Here is a 24,462-nt window from a genome sequence, read left to right on the forward strand (position 1 = left end):
AGGGCCTCATGCATGCTAGGCAAGCACTGTATTACTGACCTATACCCCTAGTCCCAAAAGCAATAATTCAGAATTAAATTTCTTAACTGAAAAAAGGAATAGAAACCACAGAACATCATTCTACAGCAAAAAATTCTTCTTCATCCCTCCTTCCCACCATGAAGAGCCTATGACTAGAAACTAAATAAACCCAAGTGAAGTATCTATGAAAGGAAATTATTTTAGGAAGAGGTGGAAGGAAATCCTTCAGGATCCCCCAAAGAGGAGGTTCCACAAAAAGTTGGTTTAGGACAAAAAAGTGATTCAAAGGACATTACTAACCGAAAGTCTCTCCAGCTGTTCCCAACCATCCAACTGCCCCTGGCCTGTGGTAAAATAACCATTTAGTACATATCAGGCTGGAAATGATGCAGCAGCAAATAGAGAGACATACAATAATTCTGAATGTGAGTAAGGTGGCCATAAGTACATCACAATCTAGAAAACAATAGCCTAAAATTTAACTAGCAAAAGCTTATCAAAATTGGCACCTTGAAATGTCTTATGAAATCCTCTTATTGATGAGGATAGCATCAATATCTGGACATAATTGTTCCATGCTTCCTCAGAGATGACCAGAATTTTTTATTATTATTATTATTTTTTTTTTAAAAGGACAAATTTGAATGGCTGGTCCCTCTAACACATATATCACCTTTGCAAGGATTTATCCCAAATCATTTTGTCCTTGAAGTGATAGTTCTCCATTCTGAGGCATCATGTTATGAACATTTCACACTAAGTATGATTTCAATAATCCCTCTGAGGATCACCTCAAAAGAGAGTTGAGTATACTGACCTTCTAAACGTTCTACAAATAATCGCTTCAAGCTTTGGTAAATCCCGATTTTAATGGTGCCATATGATGCCTGTCTTAGTAATGCAGGAGCAATCCTTCCCAAAACAAAGAAAAGTTAATTTTACTCAACATGCATTTGCAGATTATACATATCAGCCAACTCATTTCTGTTACCCATCTCATTTCAACTCAAAACAACAGAATATGTATTTTTTCAAGCACCCATGAGACATTGACCAAGGCAGTAAACATTCTAGATCATATAACAAACCTCAACAAATTTAAAAAACTAAAATCATATAAAGTGTATTCTGACAATAATAGAATCAAACTAGAAATCATTAAGGAAATATTCAAACACTTGGAAATTAAACAACACACTTCTAAATAATTTATTGGTTAGAGAAAGTCTCAAAGGAAATTTTTAAAACAGACCTGACTGAAAATCAAAATTCAATCTATTAAAATATATGGGAGGCAGCTCAAATCATTACTGAGGGAAATTTATAACACAAAATACTTACATCAGAAAGCAGGGAAAGTCTCAAATCAATAATTTAAGTTTCTACCTCAAGAAACTAAAAATGGAAGAAGAAAATTAACCTAACACTAGCAGAATGAAGAAAATTTAAAAAAAACATAAATCATTGAAACTGAAAATACAGCTGAGCACAGTGGCATACACCTATAACCCAGTGGCTTGGGAGTCTGAGTCAGGAAGATCACAAGTCTGAAGCCAGCCTCAGAAACCTATCAAAGCCTGAAACAACTTAGCGAGACCCTGTCTCAAGAATAAAAACATAAAATAGAATAAAAAGGGCCAGGGACATAGCTCAGTCTTTAAACACCCTGGGCTTAATCCCTTGTGAGAAAGAAAGGAAGGTGGGGAGCGGGAGGGAAAGAAAGAAAAAGGAGAGAGAGAGAAAGAAAGAGAGACAGAGAGAAGAATGAAAACAGAAAAATCAATGAAATAAAACGTTGGCTCTTTGAAAAAATACATAAAATTAATAAATTTGTAGCAGAAAGATATAGAAGATACAAATCCCCAATATCAGGAATAAAATTAATAGTTCTATAAATCCTGCAACCATTCCAAGGATAACTTCACGCTCATAAATTCAACAACTTAAAAGAAATGGATTAATTCTTTGAAAACCACAAATTGCCAAAGCTTATTTAATATAAAATTGAAATCTGAGTAAGTATTATAACCATTTCAATGGACTAAATGTTTGTATCATCCCTCCAACAAAAGCCACATGTTAAAATCCTAAACTCAACATGGTAGTATGAGGAAACAGGACCTTTGGGAAGTAATTAGGTCACAAGAGTGAAGCAATGGGATTATTGCCCTTATAAAAAGGACCCCAGAGAGCACTAGCTCTTTCTGCCAAATAAAGATACAAGAAGTTGGCAGCCTAGAAGAGAGAATTCACCAGAACTCAACCTCAAGAACTATGGAAAAAATTTTCTGTTGTTTATAATCTATGGTACCTTGTTATAACAGGCCAAACTAAGACCACATTAAAGAATTTGAATCCATAACTTAAAAGTTCCCAAAAGAAGAAATCTCCAGGACCAGATAATTTTACCAGGGAATTCTACCAAACATTTAAAGAATTAACACCAATCTTACACAATCTCTTCCAGAAAATAGAAAAGGGAATGCTGGTCAACTCCTTTTGGTTAGTATTACCCTAATACCAAAACCAGTCAAAAATGTACAGAAAATAAAAACTACAGACCAATATCTCTCATGAACTCAGATGCAAAAATCTTTAAGAAAACAATCCAGAAATGTATAAAAAGAATTATATACTATTATCCACTATAAAGATTTTTTTAAATCCACCTATACTTCCTAATACTTGCAGATACATCTTTAATCTTATCAACAAGGAGGTACTAAAACCAAAATCTCAGCCTATTTAAGTTCTGCTCATAAACTGGAGACATTTTCACTCATACCTCCTTTGAGATTCTCCAAATTGTAGAACTGCACTTTAGGAGGTATAAATAGCAACAGCTTAAATGGTTAGGAATAAAAAATTATGACTAAATATGAATATTTCTGGTTTTATTGCTTGTTATCAGAAAAAATCTTGTGATTATCCATGCTGAGAAAGAACAAGTTAAAACAGATGATCCATGAATCACCTGCTTCAGAAGAATGACTTGATTTTTTTCTCCAAGAAAATTATTTTTAAGATAAAGCTAACATAGGTTAATAATAAAACTAATTTCCATTCTGAGCAATAAACTGATAGCCTAAATTTAGAATGGCCTAGGATACTGTTTAGCAGATAAGCTACAAACTAGCCAAAAAAAAATCTCAAACTGATGGCTAATCAAAAGGTGACCAAAAGAGATAAGTCTCCCTCTCTCATTTTGCATTTTTGTTTAAGCTACCAGAATAATATTTTCTTAAAAAGGAAAATTTTAAAGAAAGTCAGCATTTGCCAACTCAGGAAAAGTATCACAAGAATATATGTGGTTAATTGGTGCTGCTATTAATAACAGCTATGGATGAGTCTCAAGAAACCAGGAGAAAGCCTATCTGCAATTATATGTCCATTTTAACATATATTACTTACAGCTGGAAAAACACAAAATCCAAAGCTCACATCTTGAAAGCAGATGAGATATAAACAGGCCCATCAACACAGAATTACAAGTTGAATGGTGAATACAAAGGGCACAAACTTCTATAGAGTTGAAATACTTGGCCTATTTATTTATTTGTTTCTTTGCTTATGGCACCAGGAATTGTGCCCAGAGGGGCTTGACCACTGAGCCATATCCCAGCCCTTTTTAATTTTTTTTTTTTAATTTTGAGACAGGGTCTTGCTAAGTTGCTGAGACTGGCTTTGAATGTGTGATGCTCCTGCTTTAGCCTCCCAAGCCACTGGGATTAGAGACATGTGCTACCACATCCAGCCTTGGCCTCTTTAAAAAGCATTTCTGCTCATGATGTAAGGAAGGAATCCAACCTTACCCTGAATACAGAGCCAATACACCTTCTTCTTTATAGATTCGGAACAGGGCATGAAACATCCCTCTATATTTTATCTCTTTGAAACGGACATCGATGCTTTGGCCTTGGACTTGAAGTCGTGTTTTGGTAAGGTCCACAGGGAAAGTTCCTACAAAGGAACACACTCACTTATAAGTGTCTCCAACAAGTCACAGTTAAGTTTTGGCTAAATATAAGGCAATGACAATATCTGAAACATAAGACAGAGTTTTTTTGTAATACATACAAGGGCTGGGTGTATAACTCAGTGGTACAGCACTTGCTTAGCATGCACAATGCTCTTAGTTCCATCCCCAGCACTGCAAAATAATAGTAATAGCAACAACAACATACAAAAGATCTCTACTAGAATGCCATTGCCAGAGGACAAGAGTTATATGTGGTAAAGTGAAATGTACTATATTATATCTATGCAACACAATTTGACACGTAGTACATTTGACACTGTAAAAAATAACTGTTGCTTTAATTTCATCTGTACCATGGATATGCCACTTATCAGTCTCTTTTTCCCACCCCCTCCCACTTCAAGTCTCTCTAGCTTTCCCTCATATTATCTCAAATTTTTACAAACACAGGAAAGCATGGTCTTACTACTTCAGGTGCTCTTATAAACAACTACAAATTTTTGTTAGTTTTTTCTTTTATATGGTTATAAGAAATAAACAGCTCCTCAATATTATAAAAGATAATGGTAAAGTCCTATTATGTTCTACTCATCCTGGTTTCTTAGGTAATTCTGAACTAATACCAGCAGAGGGCTTAGGGGAGAAATTTCTTCAACCAAACCTTTTTTTAATGTCACATTATATTGACAAAATACATTTTCAAGGAATATTTAAAGATCTAAATCTAACAAGGTGATTATATAATTCTGTTCACTTTTGACTTGGACATCACAGCATCTACTAAGAAAGCCAGCAAGGACTGGTGGACCATAGTCACTTATGAATGGTAGAGGAAAGGGGAAATATGGAAGATTAAAAATCACAGTCTAGACTGGGCATGGTGGCACATCCTTTTAATCCCAGCTACTCTGGAGGCTGAAGCATGAGAATCACAAGTTCAAGGCCAGCCATGGAAACTTGTCGAGACCCTAAAAAAGACTGGGGATGCAGCTTAGTAGTCAAGTGTCCCTGGGTTCAATCCAAAAGAAAGACAGAAAGAAAAAAAGAAAAATTAAAATCTAAAAATATTTCAAAACTAAAATTAAACAGAGAAGAATATTTTTCAATCTTGTTCATTTTCTTCTCAATTAGAATACCAGTTTGAAAGAAAAGCTAGGGTACTTGCAGAAACACCTATCATATCCAACTCCTTCTATATGTTCATATATATTGTTTAAGCCTAGAAAATTAGCAAAACATTAAACTATCAAAAAAGCTTCCCAAAGTTTGAGTTTTCTTAACTTCATTTGCCATACCATTAGTAGTACTTCCTCAGAAATATTTATTGAGGGCTTTGAGACAACAATTTTTAAAACAAAGAGGGAAAGCTTTTTATTTTTCTCTAGTTTTTACCAGAAAAATAAATAACTGTCACCGTATACCACTATCTATAGCATAAAATGCAAACTTGTCATTTTTTCACATTCTTACCAAACTCAGCAACAATAGAGGCAAGGCCGCCATATACAAAGGGTTTCCAATTCAGACCAGACATCTCATGGCTTACAGTGGCACTTTTCTGGTGCTAAAAATAAAGACAAATCAGAACAAGGCACAAACGTGAGGAGTACTTGTTAGCATTTGATCATGTGTATTAGATCAACAAAACTCAGATAAAACTATTGTAAAGGGAAAACCCCACCAAGTAAATGACGCTAAATGGCAGATCTTATTTTATGTGCAGGATAATCATGAATTTGTTCTTTATTGGGATAGGTGTGTAATTCACTCAAAGATCAACCTATGTCCTCATTCTCTCTACTTTCTTTAGTGTAATTATTCATCCCCACCCAAAGAGAGACTTTAGTCCATCCAGCATACCCAACTTAAACATTCAACTAAACAATTAACAAGTGAAGGAAACTAGAATTCAAATTATATAGGCTGAGGCATCTCATAAAAGCAGTTCATGGTATTTAGTTAGCTTGATTCAGGTACAAAGCACGGGCTCACTACCCTCTCATGTTCTCAGTCCTTTCATCTCTCCACTAAACTTTAGGGTCTGAGTTTGTCCAAGAGATACTTCTAGCTACATACAACTAGCTTCCCTGACTAGGACCAGGCTGAGCTAAGCCTCTTCATCTTCCTTCTGGCTCCCAGAGGAATGACAGCAATACAGCTCTCTCTCTCTTCTGACATTGAACATATATCCTTCTAGTGGGCCTATTCTTTCCCTCCTCCTGGCCTTTTAAAACATTCGTACAAACTCTGTTCTTTTATACTCTAGTTCTTTAATAATATGTTCTTTTTCCAGCCCCCCTCTTTCTCCATCCCACCTGTCAGACCTGTCATCTTCAATCTTTTCAGCTTTCTTCTCTATTTGTGCCATTCTTAGCTCCTCTCTCTTGGATTTGATTTTTTCCCCAGCTCTGGCATCTAGACCAGTAGTGTTCAAATTTTAGCATGTACCAGAATCATCTAGAAAGTGTATTAAAACATGGACCGCTGGGCCTCTCCCCGACAGTTTCTGTTTGGTGGTCTGGGTCTGGCCATGAGAATTTGCAAGCTCCCAAATAATGCTAACGTTTCTACACCTAAGAAGTACTGCTCTGGATATCACCTGCAAAGTTCTGGTTTAGCTCACAGTAATATCTTTCTTAGCTGTGACTCTCAGATTTCCTTTAAATACTCGTTTTTCGGAGCTATATAGTGTGTATACTTCTGAATTTCAAAAGCAGCTTCAAGTGGTTTACAGTCAGGAAGAAAGACTCTAAAATCAGGTTACCTAAAATCCTGACTCCCCTATTTCTGTGACTTTGAGGAGATTATTCAACCTTTCTGTGCCTCCATCTTCTAAACTATAAAATGTGAATAACAAAAACTATATCATAGGGTTGTTGTAAAAATCATATATGTTAAAAACCTAGAAAAGTACCTGGCACATATCTCAATAACTATTAGCTAATTATTATCATTATTATATATGTATCCAATTCTACATTTTAACATTTAATAATTGCTGGCCACCCCCATCCAATGCCAATCTAGGGTTAGCACCTTTGAGTCACCGTCCCTTTTTAGAGGAGATAAGGTTTTGCTTTCTTTCCACATAAGAAATTCTTTGTAACTAAGCAAAGAATAATTTTCCAGGTAAGATAGCAAACATACAGATGAATGTTTTAGTTACAGTCCACAAAAATTATGGAAACTTCAAGGATACCACAGATTCTAGAGTAGATAACCCTATTAGAGGAAAGTTATTGAAAGGAATTCTAATGAGCAAAGTAGGGTTAGATATTTGAAATATCAGCTGCAGTTTGAAATAAATCTAAAATACTAAGCACTACCATATCAACATTTTTATCTATGCCTGCATTTTAAGATTAGAATTGATAGTAAAACATGACATATATGGTCTCAGTTTGTGGGGAAAAAATTCACTATTGACCAATTTAGAGAGTCCTAAGAATAGTCTTAAATGTTTCAGACAGCTGCTATGCTTCTTCCCAAAACCATCTTCACAATTTCTTTTAACTCTTCTTATTACAGAAAAAACCTCTCTCAGAACTTTACTACCTGCTACCCATCCTTTCAATAAGGTAGGAGCAGAGCCATAGAATGAACCAAATCTTAAGCCAGTTAGCCCAGGAGTTCCCTAGTTTTCACAAATAAGGGTATCTAGGGGTTTTTTCCTGCCAAATTTATTTAACCTCAAAGACTACTATTAAACAGATCAAATTCTTCTTACTCCTGGAACATTAAAATATCACCTTTCTTGTACAAAATATTAATTGGTAGTTGATATTGTTTAGTGTCTTTATGTGGTAAAATAAGCTTGACTGCCCTGTATTTATGGCCTCTCCCCATGCTTAGATTTAAATTTTATTGGTTCATGAAATCCAAGTGTGGCCAGTTCCTACACTGCCTCTACCAGCACCTCCCCATCCATATATGACAGTAAAATCTCTTTGACTCCCATGCTATCTTATGAAGAAATACAGTAACATCTTTGATTAGATCTGATTTTAGACAGTACTTCCTCATAGTAGGACAAAAGTTTTTCTTTCTCAAATCATTTTCACTGAGTCTTTGGAGGCAATATTGAACAAATGTATTCTTTTTTCCTGGGGGAATCCTTCAAATATTTAAAGATAACAATCATGTTCTCCTGTATCTTATCTTTCTCAAGCTAAATATTCCTGATCATTTTCTTAATTCTGTATATTATACTTTAATTACGATAGTTGAAAATTTAAGGTGTTTTTTAGGGAGCCCTATCACACTATGGAAATCATTAAACTGTCAGCTGATATCTCTGAGTCTTTTCACATAAGGCTGTATATATGGACACATGTTATGTCACACCTATCCTACAAATACTTGTTGAAACTTCATTTACATCTTAAATCCAGACATAAAAATAATGAGTAGCATTGGGTTTATCTTCTAGTTGCCCCATGTTATTTCTTCTCTTAATTAGGTAAGATCACGAAGGCAGATACCATACCTCATGGTACTTTTTATAACTCTCAGAAGAGCTTGTGCAGAATTTCATATAAACACATTAAATAGTTGTTTTCTCAGTGTGACATCATTTAGCTATATATGCAGCCTATATATAAAAGATTACAGCCAGGCACAATGGCACATGTCTATAATCCCAAAGGCTTGGGAGACTGAGGCAGGAGGATCACAAATTCAAAGTTGGCCTCAGTGACTGAGAGAGGCCCTTAGCAACTCATTAAGACCCTGTCTCAAAATAAAAAATAAAAAAGGGCTGGGGAGGGCTGAGGTTGTAGCTCAGTGGTAGGGAGCTTGCTTCACATGTGTGAGGCCCTGGGTTTGATCCTCAGCACCACATAAAAAAATAAATAAACAAACATAAAGATATTTGGTCCATCAAAAAAAATCTCGTCTAAAAATAGGGGGGGGTGAGGCTCAGTGGGTAAGCATCCCTGGGTTGAATCCTTGCTACAAAAAAAAAAAATTACAGGGGAAAACAGAGAGGTAACTTCTGCACCTGGCCAATGCTACACACCCTGTACATGATGCTGCCCTAATCACCGGATATTTTCTACCGAAAAATCTTCTTCCCTTTCTTTTCTTGTAGAGAATTACTTGTGTAAAATATACCCCCAATCCTCTTAAATTATTTTGACAGATGAGGCTAACCCCAGATATGTGTAAAAAGACAGAAGTCATATCTTAATTAAAATAGAAACATAATATTCTAAATATTTTATTATATAAAGAAGCCAATGAAAATTGTGTTTAAATCTGCATATATGTATTATAAAGATCTAAGGAAAATCTGATAACCTAACAAGTACCAATAAACATGTCCCAGAATACAAGTTACATAGCCCTACGATACTCCAAAGATCTGATCAGGAAACTCTGGGTGACTTTCCTGCTTTCTCCTTTAAGAAAAAGAAGATAATGGAGAATCTAAGACTGAGAAGGTAACAATGGGGAGCCAACATATATTTTTTGAAGTCATACTAAATGTATAATCATCACATTTTTTTAATAAAACAGAAATTTGTTCTAACACCAAGGCAATATTTACCACTTAATGTATCTTTCTTGAATAATCAAGGAGATGGGGCAGGGATAAAAGTTGTATTAAATAGAGTACTTGCCTTTTAAGAGCTTAGAATCTGGTAGGAAAAAAAACTTGATTAGAGAAAAATTAAGTGCTACACTATGTAATACAATCTTATAAAAGCAAGAGGAACATGGAAAAGGAGACAATCCACAAGGTTTAAATAATTTGAAAAAGCTTATGGAGGTGACAGAACTTAAGTTGGGCCTTGACAGAGTGCAGGTTGAATCCGGATGGGGCAGAAAATGGAAAGGGTGGGAGAGGGGACAAGATGAACAGAGACACACATGTGGGGAAAAAAACATAGCATGTGGAGGTAGACATCAATATGGTTTGTTCTGAGAAGGAAATGAAAGTTCCATCTGGAATTAAAGAATTCACTTGTTGGCTGAAACAAGTGGAAGGAGCAGGTTGTATTTAAAGGCTTAAAAACCAAGGTGTGGAGAGGACAATTAAGTTTTTTTAACAGGAAAGCGACTTGAGAAAAACCCATATTTTTAGTAAACCTACTAGGGCTGCAGCAAGCACAGTGGATTACAAACAGCAGAAGCAGGGACACTGTCTTAGGATGGTGTGAAGTAAAGAAGAGAAAGATGCTTACAGGCAGTGAGCTTAGAGATAAAGTTCTGAAATGGGGACAAAAGGTACTTAATGGTGTACGGAATGAAGATGAAGGAAGAGTTCACTACCACTCTAGCCTGAGGAGTGGAAGGGGGGGGGGAGTCAAAGAATCACCAACAGAAAACTATAAATTTCCCTGATGTTACCGAGTCTAAGATATTAATTCATGTTGACAAGTTGTCATCCCAATCAAGTAACTGAACTGCATTTTAATAGATGCCTTCAATGCCTTGACCTCAGGAGTGGCAGGAGGTAGAAACTGAAGGGGACCATCTTTCAACAGCATCCCTCACACTAATACAATGGAGGTGTTTGCTTACTCCGCTTACAATCACGGCCGCCGTTGCAAACTTCACCCTTAGAAAAATTAGGATTATTCCAGGAAAGATACCCATTCACCCTCTGGGTAGCAGGATCTTGCCAGTTCCTCAGCTGTCAGAGCGAGTTCGTGGAGAGAAGGGAGGCGCCTGAAGGAGGCGGCCTCCCAGGGGGGTCGAGGAAGCAGGGTTCAATCGAAGAAGTAAAACCACCGATGCCAGAAGAGTGAAAGACAGGGAAGGGACTCGGCTGAGGGGAGAGAGAGACCAAAGGACCGTTAAGCCCCTCCCAGGCCGGGAACCAGGCCAGCCCGGCCCCGCGCGGCCTGGCGCGGCCCAGCCCCGCTCCCCAGCCTGGAAGTCCAGGAGCTCCCCCTCACCTGCTCCGGCTCATCAGACGACTGGGAAGCCGAGGCTCCCACAGTCGGAAACGCCACTGCAACGCCAACCCGGAAGCATTGACACCGACGGAAGTAACCAAGGCGTTGCCTCGGCAACGGTGGCGCAGCCATTCCAACTCCGCCCCCTCCAAGCCTAAAAAAGAAGGCGCGAAATAAGAGGCGGAAGCAAGTAGGGATCAAGAGGCGGCAGTAGTCGGGAAGGATGCGAGAACAAAGGGCCAGAGGGGACAGCGAGACTTTCAGGAAATATAGGGGAAGGGAGCTAGGGCGTGAGAATTCGGTGGCTTCTGAAGTTGACGTGCATGCCAGCGGAGCAGAAGCATCACCCTGTGACAGCGTTACCCACCCTGCTGTTACAAGGAGGTTGAAGAACAGGGGAGGGGCACACGACAGGGACTGGGCGTGAGAAATGATGGGGGGGCGCGAGAGGGGGCATCCTGCTTGATCAAAGTACGAAAAAAGGTGGGAATGTAAAGAGGCATGGCAAAAGATTTAAAACAAAAATGGGAAAATTGAGGAACAGGAGAGGGGCGGAATTCAGTGAGGTGCCAGGGCTGGGAAAGAAAATAAAGATCAGGGCCACAAATCTCTGTGCCCACTGAACTTCAGACATTAGTGACTGAAAAATTATTCACAGGCCCTGTACTTGAAGCTCAAGGTTTAAACAGAAACTTAAAACCAACTTGGACACTGAAGAGGGGCCACAGACAGTTAAAGGAAAAGAATCCGAAGAGGAGAAATGCTAATGGGGGAGTCCCAGTTAATCCGCACCTCAAGATCTGCCAGAAAATGAAGGCCTATGACAGCTTCAGACTTCTGTCCCTAAGGCCTCTGGAAAAGTATAACCGCAAAGCCCTCTGGGGGAGTCCGTTAGCCCACAGGCCACACCTGTTTTTGAGCCTCTCACGTGGATTTCCCAATCACGCGAGAGTAGGCAACAACTATATAATATATTGTGGTTTATGTTTAGGTAGACTTGGGTTGCTTCAAGGCAGCTGGACCTAAAAGATTATTTGTGAATAAGCAAATGTCTGGAATTCCTTTGTTCCAAGAGGATTTTTTTTTCATTTTAATTCACATTCTTAAAAAATTTTTTCCATCTAAAAATTTCTTCAAGCAGCACATTATAATATTAGCTAATACTGTGTGTGAGTGCCTACATGTACCAGAGGTGATGCTAAGATCTTTTTATGTGCACAACCACCGTATAAGATAGGTACCATTATTTTCCCTGACAGATGAAAAAAATGAAGCCAAAAAAATGATTTGTTAATTTGGTAAGTGGTAGAACTAAAATTTGAACTCAGAACCAACTTCAGAATCCAGGCTTTGTTAAATTTGGAAATTTAATTAAAATAAGAGCTAAAATAGCCATCATGGCGGCACACACCTGTAATCCCAGTGATTTGGGAGGCTGAGGCAGGAGGATCTCAAGTTCTAAAGCCAGCCTTGGCAACCTTAGCAAGACCCTGTCTGAAAAAAAATAAAAAGGGCTGAAGATGTAGCTTAGTGGTAGAGCACTCTCCTGGATCAATCCCCAGTACTGAAGGAGAGAAGAAACATGCACACATTTCAAAATGTGTATTCCCTTTCATTTACATCTCCTCAGAGCACTACCTTTCAGCCAAACAAGGAGGGTTGTACCTTAGAGTCCTCCTTACCTGGAAGGACTATATTCTGACTTGTGTGCAGCTATGGCCTGAGCTTATCCATCACATCCAGTAGACTAAGCCCTATAGAATTATGGCCCTCCCTCTGGGCAAATCACTACCTTAGCTTGCTGCAAGACTACTTTAAGCCTCCTCAGTTACTGCCACCACCAGCTAATCCCATGACCACTTGTGTAAACTTTGTTAAAAGGAGCTTTGTTTTTAAATGACTTATTTTAAAAGTTCTACAATAAGTAAATAAAACAGCATTTGCAAAAGCAACGTTATAAACACATGCCACACTTTAATGCATCTGCAGTTTGGTTTCTTTCATAGTTTGTTTTTAATATTCTATAAAGCTATAATATTTTTAAAATGCACATTTACCAAAGTTTGTCATTTCTCTTATAAATTGCCCTGTATTATTTGTAGGCTCTATCACAAAGACCAGTATTTGACATTACATATTTTCTTGTGTTATGCTTGAATTCTGCTCTAAGTCATAAACTATAAAAGAGGATAGAATTGTGGAATCTAATCATTAAAAGGAAACTTAGAGGCTCATTCTACAATATTATAAACAGTTGTCTACGCTGTACTGGAATACTTCTAGTGTTAGTATACAACACAAGTCAGCTTATTACACTACTGTATAACAATATGAAAGTTCTTTTTTTTACTAAACCAAATTTTACCTTCCTCCTTCTACTGCCCCAGGGAAGCACCTGGTCTTAATGAAGAAAACAGTATACTCGGAGCAAGAACAACTTATTTTTCAAAAAATTCGGATGATAGAAAATTAGCTCTTTTTTCCTATTGTGATACTGGAGATTGGACCCAAGGTTACTTTACCATTGAACTACATCCCCAGCCCTTTTTATTTATTTATTTTTTTATTTTGAGACAGGGTCTTACTAAGTTGCCCAGGCTGACCTCCAACTTGCAATACTCCTGCCTTAGCCTTCTGAGTTGCTGAAATTGCAGTAGGAGGCACACCATCCAGCAAAACTAACCATTTTAATGTGAACAATTCAACGATATTTAGTACATTGACAATATTGCACAACCGTTATCATCATCTACTGTTTTCAAACCCCAGACCCATTAAACAATCGCTCCCCATTCTTCTCTCTCCATAATCCTTGACAACCACCAGTCTGTTTTCTGTCTCTATTGGATTTATCTATTCTGAAAGTTTCATATAAATGGTATTATACAGCACGTGACCTTTTTTCTGTCGTTTTTCAATTAGCTTAGTGTTTTTACAGTTCATCCAAATTGTAACAAATGTCAGTTTTTCATTCATTTTTTTTAAGTTTGTTAGTTTTTTTTTTAATTTTTTAGTTGTTGATAGACCTTTATTTATATGTGGTGCTGGGAATCGAACCCAGTGCCTCACACATGCCAGGCAAATGTACTACTGCTGAGCCCAGCCCCAGCCCCAGTATTTCATTCTATTTTTAAAGCTTTATAACATTCCACTATATTTGCACAACACAATTTCTTCAAACATTCATCCATTGATGAACATTAGGGTGATTTCCAAATTTTGGCTAATGTGAATAATGCTATGAATATGCATGTATAAGTTTGATTGAGTACCAGTGTTCAATTCTTTTGGGTATGTGTAGCTAGGAAGGAAATGACCAGAAGACCTTTTTGAAGCCAAATTTCATCACTTTCTAACTATGTGATTTGGGTAATCTGCTTAATTTTTCTGAGCTTCAGTTTCCTTGAAGATTGACTATTCTGACTCCTAGCACAGAGTCAGGAGCTCAGTGTATGCTTAGTAAATGCTAATTGCCTTCCTTTATTCTTCCTTTCTTTAACAGCCCTCTCATTTATCCTCCAAACCAGTAGTGTTTTCTTCCATAGACTTAACGTCACATCCCCCTCAACCAGCCTTTATAAAATATGCTTTCCAGACCTTGTACCATCTTAATTATCGTGCTCCCACAAGATGTCAAAGAGGAAAAACTTTTTCTTTATCCTGATAGGGTCTGTACCTGGGGGCTGTGAATTAAACTTACAATTCTTTTTCTCCTATTAGCAGGAGAAAAGTCACACAGTTTTTATTAATATTTATGTGCAAGGGAGTTCACAAAAGAGAAGTGAAACTCATTTTTATTTTCATTAAAAGACTCTATTGAGAGGATGAAAAGGCAAAGAAACTCAAAGAAGCAGATAGACTCAGGTTTAGGTGCCCCTTCAACAGAAAAAAATAGGGTTTCAGCTTCAAGGGATAAGTTGTGGGGATGTGACTGGAAGTACATGGGGGAAGTAATGGAAGACAGGGTTATTTTTGTAAGGAATGTTTGGTATGAGTGGTGGAAGGCTTCCTCCAATGGAAATTCATGCCCCACATTTAGACAGGGGAGAGCAAGGAATTATTTCTGCACCTGCTCATTCTCAATTGCATTTAGCTCCAAATAATAATTATGTTTTGTTTTCATTGTTGTTGTTTGATATCAGGTTTGAACTCAGGAGCACTTAACCACTGAGCTACATCCCCAGCCCTTTTTATTTTTTATTTTGAGTCAGGGTCTCACTAAGTTTCTTAGGCTCTCGCAAAGTTGCTGAGGCTGGCTTTGAACTTGTGTCCTCCTGCCTCAGCCTCTCAAGCCTCTGGGATTACAGGCGTGCACCATCACACCTGGCAGCTCCAAATCATTCTTACACCAAAGTGACATATTTTAGAGTAGCATATTATGATCCACCCCAAAGACAAATTACAGTGCATTTTTAAGTTTTTCAATATTGCCTATTTGCAGGGACAAGGAGGGGAACCTATTATATGTCCAAAATTGGACACTAAACATAAAATGTGGGAATTTTTTATTTAAAATTGAGAACATTTTTATTTTCATTAAAAGACTCTATTGAGAGGATGAAAAGGCAAGCCTCAGACCAGGAGAAGAGATTTTAATCTACAAATTGTATAAATCTCATCCTGTTTATATAAAGGACTTCTAAAAATTTAGTAACAATAAAATAGGCAACTAATTTTTTTTCAAACTTTGTTCTAATTAGTTCTACATGACAGTAGAATTCATCTGACACATTGTACACAAAAGGAGCACAAATTCTTTATATATATGTGTGTGTGTGTGTGTGTGTGTGTGTGTGTGTGTGTGTGTTTTGGTTGTAGATGGACACAATATCTTTATTTTATTTATTTATTTTTATATGTTGCTGAGGATTAAACCCAGTGTCTCACAGGTGCCAGGCAAGCGCTCTACCACTGAGTCACAACCACAGCCCCACAACTTCTTATTCCTCTGGCTGTACATGGTGCAGAGTCATACCATTGTGTAATCATACATGTATATAGGATAATAATGTCCATCTCATTCCATCATCCTCTCCACCCTCACACCCCCTGCCCACTCCTCACTCCCCTCTGCCCAATCCAAAATTCCTCTATTCTTCCCTACTTACCTCCCATTATGGATCAGCATCTGCTAATCTGAGAAAACATTTGGCCTTTTTTTTTAATTTGGCTTATTTCACTTACCATGATATTCTCCGAATCTACCTATTTCCCTGCAAATGCCATAATTTCATTCTTCTTTAAGGCTGAGTAATATTCCATTGTGCATATATACCACATTTTCTTTTTCCATTCAAGTGTTGTAGTGCATCTAGGTTAGTTCCATAGTTTAGCTATTGTGAATTGAGCTGCTATAAACATTGATGTGGCTGTGACATTGTCCTATGCTGATTTTAAGTCCTTTGGGTATAAACTGGGAAATAGGATAGCTGGGTCAAATAGTGGTTGCATTTCAAGTTTTCTGAGGAATCTCCATAATGCTTTCCAGAGTGGTTGTACCATTTTGCAGTCCCACCAGCAATGTATGAGTGTATCTTTTCCTCCACATCCTTGTCAACACTTATTGCTTGTATTCTTGATAACTGCCATTCTGACTGGAGTGAGATGAGTACTTTTGGTTTGCATTTCTCTAATTGCTAGAGATATCGAACATTTTTTTCATTTAATTTTTGATTGATTGTATTTCTTCTTCTGTGTAGTGCCAGTTCCTTAACCCATTTATTGATTGGATTATTTAGGGTTTTGGGGTGTTAAGTTTTTTGAGTTCTTTGTATATCCTGGAGATTAGAGCTCTATCTGAAGTGAAAGTGGTAAAGATTTTCTCTCATTCTGTAGTCTGTCTCTTCATGTTGTTTCCTTTGCTGAAAAGAAGCTTTTTAGTTTGAATCCATCCCATTTATTGATTCTTGATTTTATTTCTTGCACTTTAGGGAAACTATTTTAAATAAGGCATTTTAAGTAAAAATACTTAAAAATTTACATCAGCCACAGTAGAGGCTTCTGTGCCACAGACTGCCTACAGACAGCCTGCATTAACAGATGGCACAGTTACAGTTATCCACCAAGCTCTATGCCATTGTGAAGAAGCCCCTGAAAAGGCAACAGGTGCTCAACATCCTACAGCAGCCAGCGACTTCACTGAGCCCAGCACCCTGCGCCCCCGCACACAACAGAAGCAACCAGCCTATGCAGCACCCTCCAAGAACACAGACTTGGTTCTCTTGGATGAGAAACAAGCTCCACAAGCATGGGCTGGTGAGAAAACCATAGCAACCAGGGAAGTAGCTCCTAGGCCCCAGCACCACTAGAAGGCAACTCCTGAGGATAACCCCAAGTAGCCTGCGGAGAACCTCATGCATACACAAGGGCATTACACCGCACAGAGGGGTTTACAAAGGAGCATCCCACAGACACCAGCCACTCCATGGGCCCAGAAACAGGTTCAACAACCTGCAACCTGTACATTCCAAAGAAGCAGCAGCCCTGTACACCTTCACCAGCCACAAAATCCAGACTACAATACTTCTACCTTAGACCACTATATCCCTCATGCTCCAAAATATACGTGAGAAAGTCCACACTGGTTTTCAGAGGATAGAAGGAATTTACCTCAACATTAAAAAGGTTTTCTGCAACAACCCAAGGCCAACATCATATTAAACAGAGAAAAACTGAAAGCATTTCCTCTAAAAACAGGAGCAAGACAAGGGGTCTTACCACTCCTATTCAACATAGTTCTTGAAACTCCATCCAGAGCAATCAGGCAAAAGAAAGAAATTAAAGGCTACAAATAGGAAAGAAGAAGTCAAATTATTCCTGTTTGCTGGTAATTTGGTAGATGCCCCCCTCCCACTGCCCCCGGCCCAAAAAAAAAAAAAAAAAACAACTCCACCGAAAGACCTGTGGAACTGATAAATTCAGCAAAGTTGCAGGATACAAGATTAATACACAAAATTGATTCAACATTAATACACAAAATTCAGTAGCTTTACTATAATCCAATAATGAATCTCCTGAGAGAAATCAGGAAAATTATCCCATTCACAATATCCTTTTAAAACACTTGGGATACTCTATCCAAGGAGGTGAAAGACCTCTAAATGAAAAGCATAGAACACTAGAGAAAGAAATTGAAGACCTTAGAAGATGAAAAACCTCTCATGTTCTTGAACAGCAGGATTAATAATGTCAAAATGGACATACTACCAAAAGTGTTATACAGATTCAATGAAATCCCATCAAAATACCAATGTCATCCTTCACAGAAATAGAAAAACAGCCTTGAAATTTATACGAAAGAGTAAAAGACCCATAATAACCAAAGTAATCCTGAGCAAGAAGAGCAATCTTCAAGCCATCACAATATCTGATACCAAATTATATACAGAGCAATAGTAACAAAAACAGATGATACTGGTGTGTGTGTGTGTGTGTGTGTGTGTGTGGAATATATGTAATATATATATATAATATATATTATATATATACCATTGAGATATATATATCTCAAAAATCTGGGGCTGAGGATGTGGCTCAAGCGGTAGTGTGCTCGCCTTGCATGTGCAGGGCGTAGGGTTTGATCCTTAGCACCACATATATATATACACACACACACAAAGACCAATGGAATAGAATAGAAAACACAGACAAATCCACGAAAATATAGTTATCTGATACTTGACAAAGGTGCCAAAAACAGGTTGTTTTTTTTAAAAATATTTTTAGTTGTAGATGAACACAATATCTTTATTTTATTTATTTATTTTTATGTGGTGCTGGGGATCGAACACCAGTGCCTCATACATGTGAAGCAAGCACTCTACCACTGAGCCACAACACCAGCCCCAGAAAAGATAGCTTTTTAAACTAATGGTACTGGGAAAACTACATCCCCATGGAGAAGAATGAAACTAGATCCCTCTTACTCTGTAGAATAATCAACTCAAAATGGATCAAAAACCTAGGAATTAGACCACAAACAATGCAATAGAAGGAAACACAACATCAACACTCCAACATATTGGTACAGATCCCTAAACTACAAAAACTAAAACCAAGAATCAGTAAATGAGGTGGCATTAAATTAAAAAGCCTCTGCACAGCAAAGAAAACAAGAATGTGAAGAGAGCCTACAGAATGGGAGAAAATCTTTGCCAGGTACCCTGCCAACATAGGATTAATATCCAGAATACAAAAAAAAAAAAAAACTCAAAAGACTTAACAAAAATAAATAAGTAACCCAATCAATAAAAGGGCAAAAAAAAAAAAAACTAAACAAACACTTTTCAAAAGAAGAAAGATAGATGACCAACGAATGTATGAAAAACAAATGTTCAATAACCCTAGCAATCAAGGAAATGCAAATTCAAACTACATTGAGATTTCATCTCAGATCATTAAGAATATAAATAATAACAAATGCTGGTTAGGATGTGGGGGAAAAGGCACACTCACACCTTGTTGGTAGGACTGTAAATTAGTAAAACTTTGGAAAGCAATATGGGTATTCTTTAGAAGACTAGGTAGGGAACCACCTAAGACCCAGCTATCACATTCCTGGGTATTTATCCTAAAAAAAACAAAATCTGGGGCTGAGGATGTGGCTCAAGCGGTAGTGTGCTCGCCTTGCATGTGCAGGGCGTAGGGTTTGATCCTTAGCACCACATAAAAATAAAATAAAGATGTTGTGTCCACCGAAAACTAAAAGATAAATATTAAAAAATTCTCTCTCTCTCTCTCTCTCTCTCTCTCTCTCTCAAAAAAAAAAAAGAACTAAAATCTGCATATTACAGTGATACAGGCACATCATTGTTTATAGCAGTGCAATTCTCAATATCCAAGTTATGGAACCAGGTCAGATGCCTGTCAACAGATGATTGGATAAATAAAAAATGGTATATATACACAATAAAATTTTACTTGGCCATAAAGAAGAATAAAATTATAGATGGCATTTGCTGATAAAATGATAGAACTGGAGAATATCATACTAAGTGAAATAAACCAGAATCAGAAAGGCAAGTGCTGAGTATTTTCTCTCATATGTGAAAGCTAGACCAAAATCAGGGGGGAAGGGAGCAGGGAGAATCCCATTAAAATAGAAGGGAGATCAGTGGAGTTAACAAAGAGCATAGAAGAGGAGGGATGGGAAAAGGGAGTAACTGCAGAATTAAATTGACCAAATTTTGCTAAGTACATATATGAATATTCCACAGAGAATTTCACCTTTATGTATATCTATGAAGCATAAATTTTAAAAAATAAATAAATAGAAGGCAAACCACAGTAGAGTAGAATAAAGGGAATGGGGTGAGGGAGGAGGTGAGGGAAAGAAGTACTGGGAACTGAAGTGGAGCTAGTTATATTACACACATGGACATTTATGTAAACATGAACACCACTAGCTGCGTGCAGTGGTGCATGCCTGTAATCCCAGTGGCTTGGGAGACTGAGGCAGAAGGATCACGAGTTCAAAGCCATCCTCAGCAACAGTGAGGTGCTAAGCAATTCAGTGAGACCCTGTCTCTAAATAAAATACAAAATAGGGCTGAGGATGTGGCTCAGTGGTTGAGTGCCCTGAGTTCAATCCCCAGTACCAAAAAGAAAAAAAAGGAACACCACTATTAAGTATAACTGCAATGAACTAACAAAAACAAATAAATAAATACAAATACTTGAAAGGCATTTCATAGGTGAGTACATCCAAATGACTAATTAGGATATGAAAAAGGAAGCCAGATATGGTGGCACAACCCTGTAATTCCTACAACCCTGAAGGCTGAGTCAGGAGGATCACAAGTTCCAAGCCAGTCTCAACCCTGCCTCAAAATTAAAAAACAAATTTAAAAAAGGATACAAAAAATCGCTCAACATTATTAGTCATCAAAAAATTAAATTAAAACCATAATATACAATGACCACCATGGCCAATGTTAAGAGGACTGACAATATCAGAGGTTGGTAAGAATATGAAGCATCTCAAATTCTCACACAGAGCTGGTAGAAGTATGTATTAATTTTCTATTGCTGCATAACAAAATTGCCACAAATTCAACAGCTTAAAACAATACCCATTTACATTCTCACCATTTCTTAAGATCAGGGGTTCAGGCATGACTTAACTGCTTGTGGTCTCATGAGGCTGCAAATCAGGATGTCAGTCAGACTATGTTTTTTGTTGTTGTTTTCTTTTGTGTGTGTGTGGTGGGGGGAAGGGTTACTGGGGATTGAACCCATTCCCAGTCCCTTTTATTTTATTTTGAGACAAGGTTTCACTAAGTTGCTGAGGCTGGCTTCAAACTTGTGATCCTTCTGCCCCAGCCTCCTGAATAGCTGGAATTACAGATGTGAATCACTGCACTCAGTGCCAAACTATGTTTTTATCTTGAGACTTGACTGGGAAAGAATTTGCTTCCACACTCACTCAAATTGTTGCAGAATTTATTTCCTTGCAGCTGTAGCACTAAGGACTTTGTGTGTGTATACGGTTTTCTTTATTTGGTTTTTGCAGTGCTAGGATGAAACCCAGGGCTTCGTGCATGCTATGCAAGCACTCTACCACTAATCTAGTTACCTGCGAAGTGTTCCTCTCCATACTTAGGTCACAACAGAGCCACTTGCTTCTTCCAGGTTGGAGAGTGAGGATTCAAGATGTGGTTTTACCAATATCATATTAACTTAGTGGGTCTATTAACTTCTGTGATGAAGACTATATCTATTTTTAAAATTACACTGGCTTTAATATTTTTAATATTTATTTTTTAGTTGCAGTTGGACACAATACCTTTATTTCTTTTTATATGGTGCTGAGGATCAAATCCAGGGCCTGACACGTGCTAGGCATGTACTCTACCACTGAGCCACAACCCCAGCCCGGCTTTAATCTTTTTTTATGATTTAAAAAAGTACACAGTCATTATAAAAAACTTAAACTGCTGGATGGTTCATGACTGTAATCCCAGTGACACAGAAGGCTGAGGCAGGAAGATCACAAGTTCAAGGCAACCCTCAGAAACTAAGTAAGGCCCTAATCAACTTAGTAAGACCCTGTCTCAAAAATAAAAAAATTAAAAATGGGGGCTGGGGATGTGGCTCAGTGGTTAAGTGCCCCTGGGTATCTTAGTACCAAAAAATAAAACATAAAAATTAAAAACTTAAACTGTATACAAAAGTGGAAGAAAGATAGAAATTATCTGAAATCCAAACATCTAAAGACTACTACTTTTGACAGTCTCAAGATCTTCCTTCTACAATCAGAGAAGTGAAAAATTGTGCCCCATTTGTGTACAATGAATCAAAGAGCATTCTGCTGTCACATATAACTGATTAGAACAAATAAATAAAAAAGATCATCCTTCTAGTCCTCACCATTCGCATACATGAACTAATACTATAATTCTTGTGCTGTGCATCTTCCTGTCCAAGTTCCTGCAGGGTGGCCTAGTGTGCTAAAGTCAGAGTCCCACTACCTCTAATTTATCTTCCTCCAACATCAGGAAATAGATTTTCTGCTTTTGTTTTCATAACAAATAATACTTCCCCTGATTTAAAAGTTATGAAACTCTAAGGAAAGGAAATTCTAAAGAAAAAATTAAAACACAAATGATAAAAGTATAAAAGAAAACAAAAATAATGATGTAAACAACACTTCCACCACCCAGATACCAGCCCTAACATATTTTATATTAAATTTGTCTTTTCAGCCTTAACATTTTGATGTCTTTCCTTTTAGTCTTTCTGTGATTCGTACAATGGTCTGAATACAGAATAAATCTGATTACATGCTGCCTCCTCAGTGACATCACTCCCTCCCTCATCCCCCCTTGCTGCTTCTGGAAACCCACTCTCTCCCTCACTGTTTTCCCTTCCTATCAGCATTATGCTCTTCCCATGTTACCAAAAAAAGAAAATCTTCTGGGGCTGGGGTTGTGGCCATGTGGAAGAGCACTTGTCTACCATGCGTGAGGCCCTGGGTTCAATCCTCAGCACCACATAAAAATAAATAAATAAATGTCCAACTACAACTAAAAAATGTTTTAAAAAATCTTCTAACATTTCCTGCCCTCTAGATGCTGCCCAATTTCCTTCCATTCAGAGCCCTTCTTAAGTTTTTAGCTTTTTATTTAACTCCAATTATTATAATTTCAGCATGTAATTCATATAAAATTGTTAATGAGATATTTTAGTCTCTTTTTATACTAAATCTTTGTCTTTTATATTCACAGAAATCTCAATTCAGCCTAGCCATATTTCAAGTGCTCAAAGCCACACATGACAATAAGCCACCATACCAGGCAACAGAGAACTAACTCTTCCACCTGATGGATTATCACATACCTTTTCCAGCATCCCTCCAAAGAATCATCTAGTGCCCTGCTGTTCAACTGAGGCCAATTGGTGGCATCAGTACCACCAGAGATTGATAGAAATGCAGATTCTCATACCCCAGGTAGGGCCTATTTAAATCAGAATCTTCATTTTACACTAGGTCCAGGTGATCTGTTTGCACATGAAACTTTTACAAGTCTGTTCTGTCTCCTCTTCAACACTTCCAAGAGCAGGGAAGTCACTATCCCACTAGTAAAGAAGCCTATTCCTCCTCTAACTAGTTGTAAATTATTACAAATGTATTTATCCTTTCTTTCTTAAGCATTCTCTAATTGTGCTAAGTACTTCACACAAATGATCTCATTTAAGCTCAAAACTATGAGATAAAGACTATTTTGGATATTTTTGTGGTTGATGTTGTTGTTAGTAGCAAAATGCACATTGCATAAAATTTTCCATTTTAAAACCATTTTGCGTCTACAATTCAATTACATTAAGTCCATGCAAAATGTTGTGCAACCATCACCACTGTTTGCTTCCAGAACTGTTTCATTATCTCAAACAGAAATCCATTAAACTCTCACTTCCCCATCTCTCCTTCACCCCAGTCTCTGGAAATCACTATTCTACTTTCTGTCTCTATGAATTTGTCTATTCTAAGTACCTCATATAAATGAAACCATACAATAATTTGTCATTCCATGTCTGGAAATCAAAATAAATTGAAAGCAAACACACTGAAAACAGAAAAGCATTAAAGAAAAGCTGGCTCTCTGAGAATAAAACAGATATCCAGCCAAATTGATCAGGGAAAAAAGAATGCAATTAACTAGTATCAGGAATGAGACAGGGTATGATAAGATGATCCCTAATGATTTCAGCCTCCTGCTATCAAGCCTCTTCTCCTTCCCCCTTGAGCATGAACTGACCTGGTGACTTGCTTCTAACAAATGCAGTACAGAAAATGTTGTGAGATTTTACTTCTGGTGAGTCTATGATTACTATCTTGCTACAATCTCTCTATTTCTGGCTTTAATAAAGTAAGCTGTCATGTCAGAGAGGCCAATGTGGCAAGGAACTGAGGACAACATCTGCACAATGTTCAACCTTGTGCTCATTCCAACAACCCACAAGGATCTGAATTCCACCAACGAGCATGAGATAGGAAATGAGTCCTTTCAGTCAGCTTTGGTGGCACAGGCCCGTAATCCCAGCTACTTGGGAGGCTGAGGC

At 37.6% G+C, this 24,462-nt stretch overlaps 1 protein-coding gene across 5 annotated transcripts in view; it reads right to left on the reverse strand.

Annotated features, from left to right (window-relative positions):
* Slc25a14 (solute carrier family 25 member 14) overlaps positions 1 to 11,034 on the reverse strand; it is a 34,775-nt gene extending 23,741 nt beyond the window's left edge. For 2 of the 5 annotated variants that reach the window (XM_026380189.2, XM_026380193.1), the window contains exons 1-5: positions 10,903 to 10,952; positions 10,526 to 10,772; positions 5,471 to 5,564; positions 3,834 to 3,981; positions 839 to 933 (exon numbers count right to left, since the gene is read on the reverse strand). In XM_026380189.2, the coding sequence (XP_026235974.1) occupies positions 839 to 933; positions 3,834 to 3,981; positions 5,471 to 5,564; positions 10,526 to 10,600 (412 nt within the window). In that variant the 5' untranslated portion in view covers positions 10,601 to 10,772; positions 10,903 to 10,952. Of the gene's footprint in view, positions 1 to 838; positions 934 to 3,833; positions 3,982 to 5,470; positions 5,565 to 10,525; positions 10,862 to 10,902 lie in introns of those variants that run through there. The other 3 variants (XM_026380191.2, XM_026380188.2, XM_026380190.2) reach the window with 3 other exon arrangements.
* Positions 11,035 to 24,462: the final 13,428 nt, after the last annotated feature.

This window comes from Urocitellus parryii, chromosome X (assembly GCF_045843805.1).
Source record: "Urocitellus parryii isolate mUroPar1 chromosome X, mUroPar1.hap1, whole genome shotgun sequence".
NCBI lineage: Eukaryota > Metazoa > Chordata > Mammalia > Rodentia > Sciuridae > Urocitellus > Urocitellus parryii.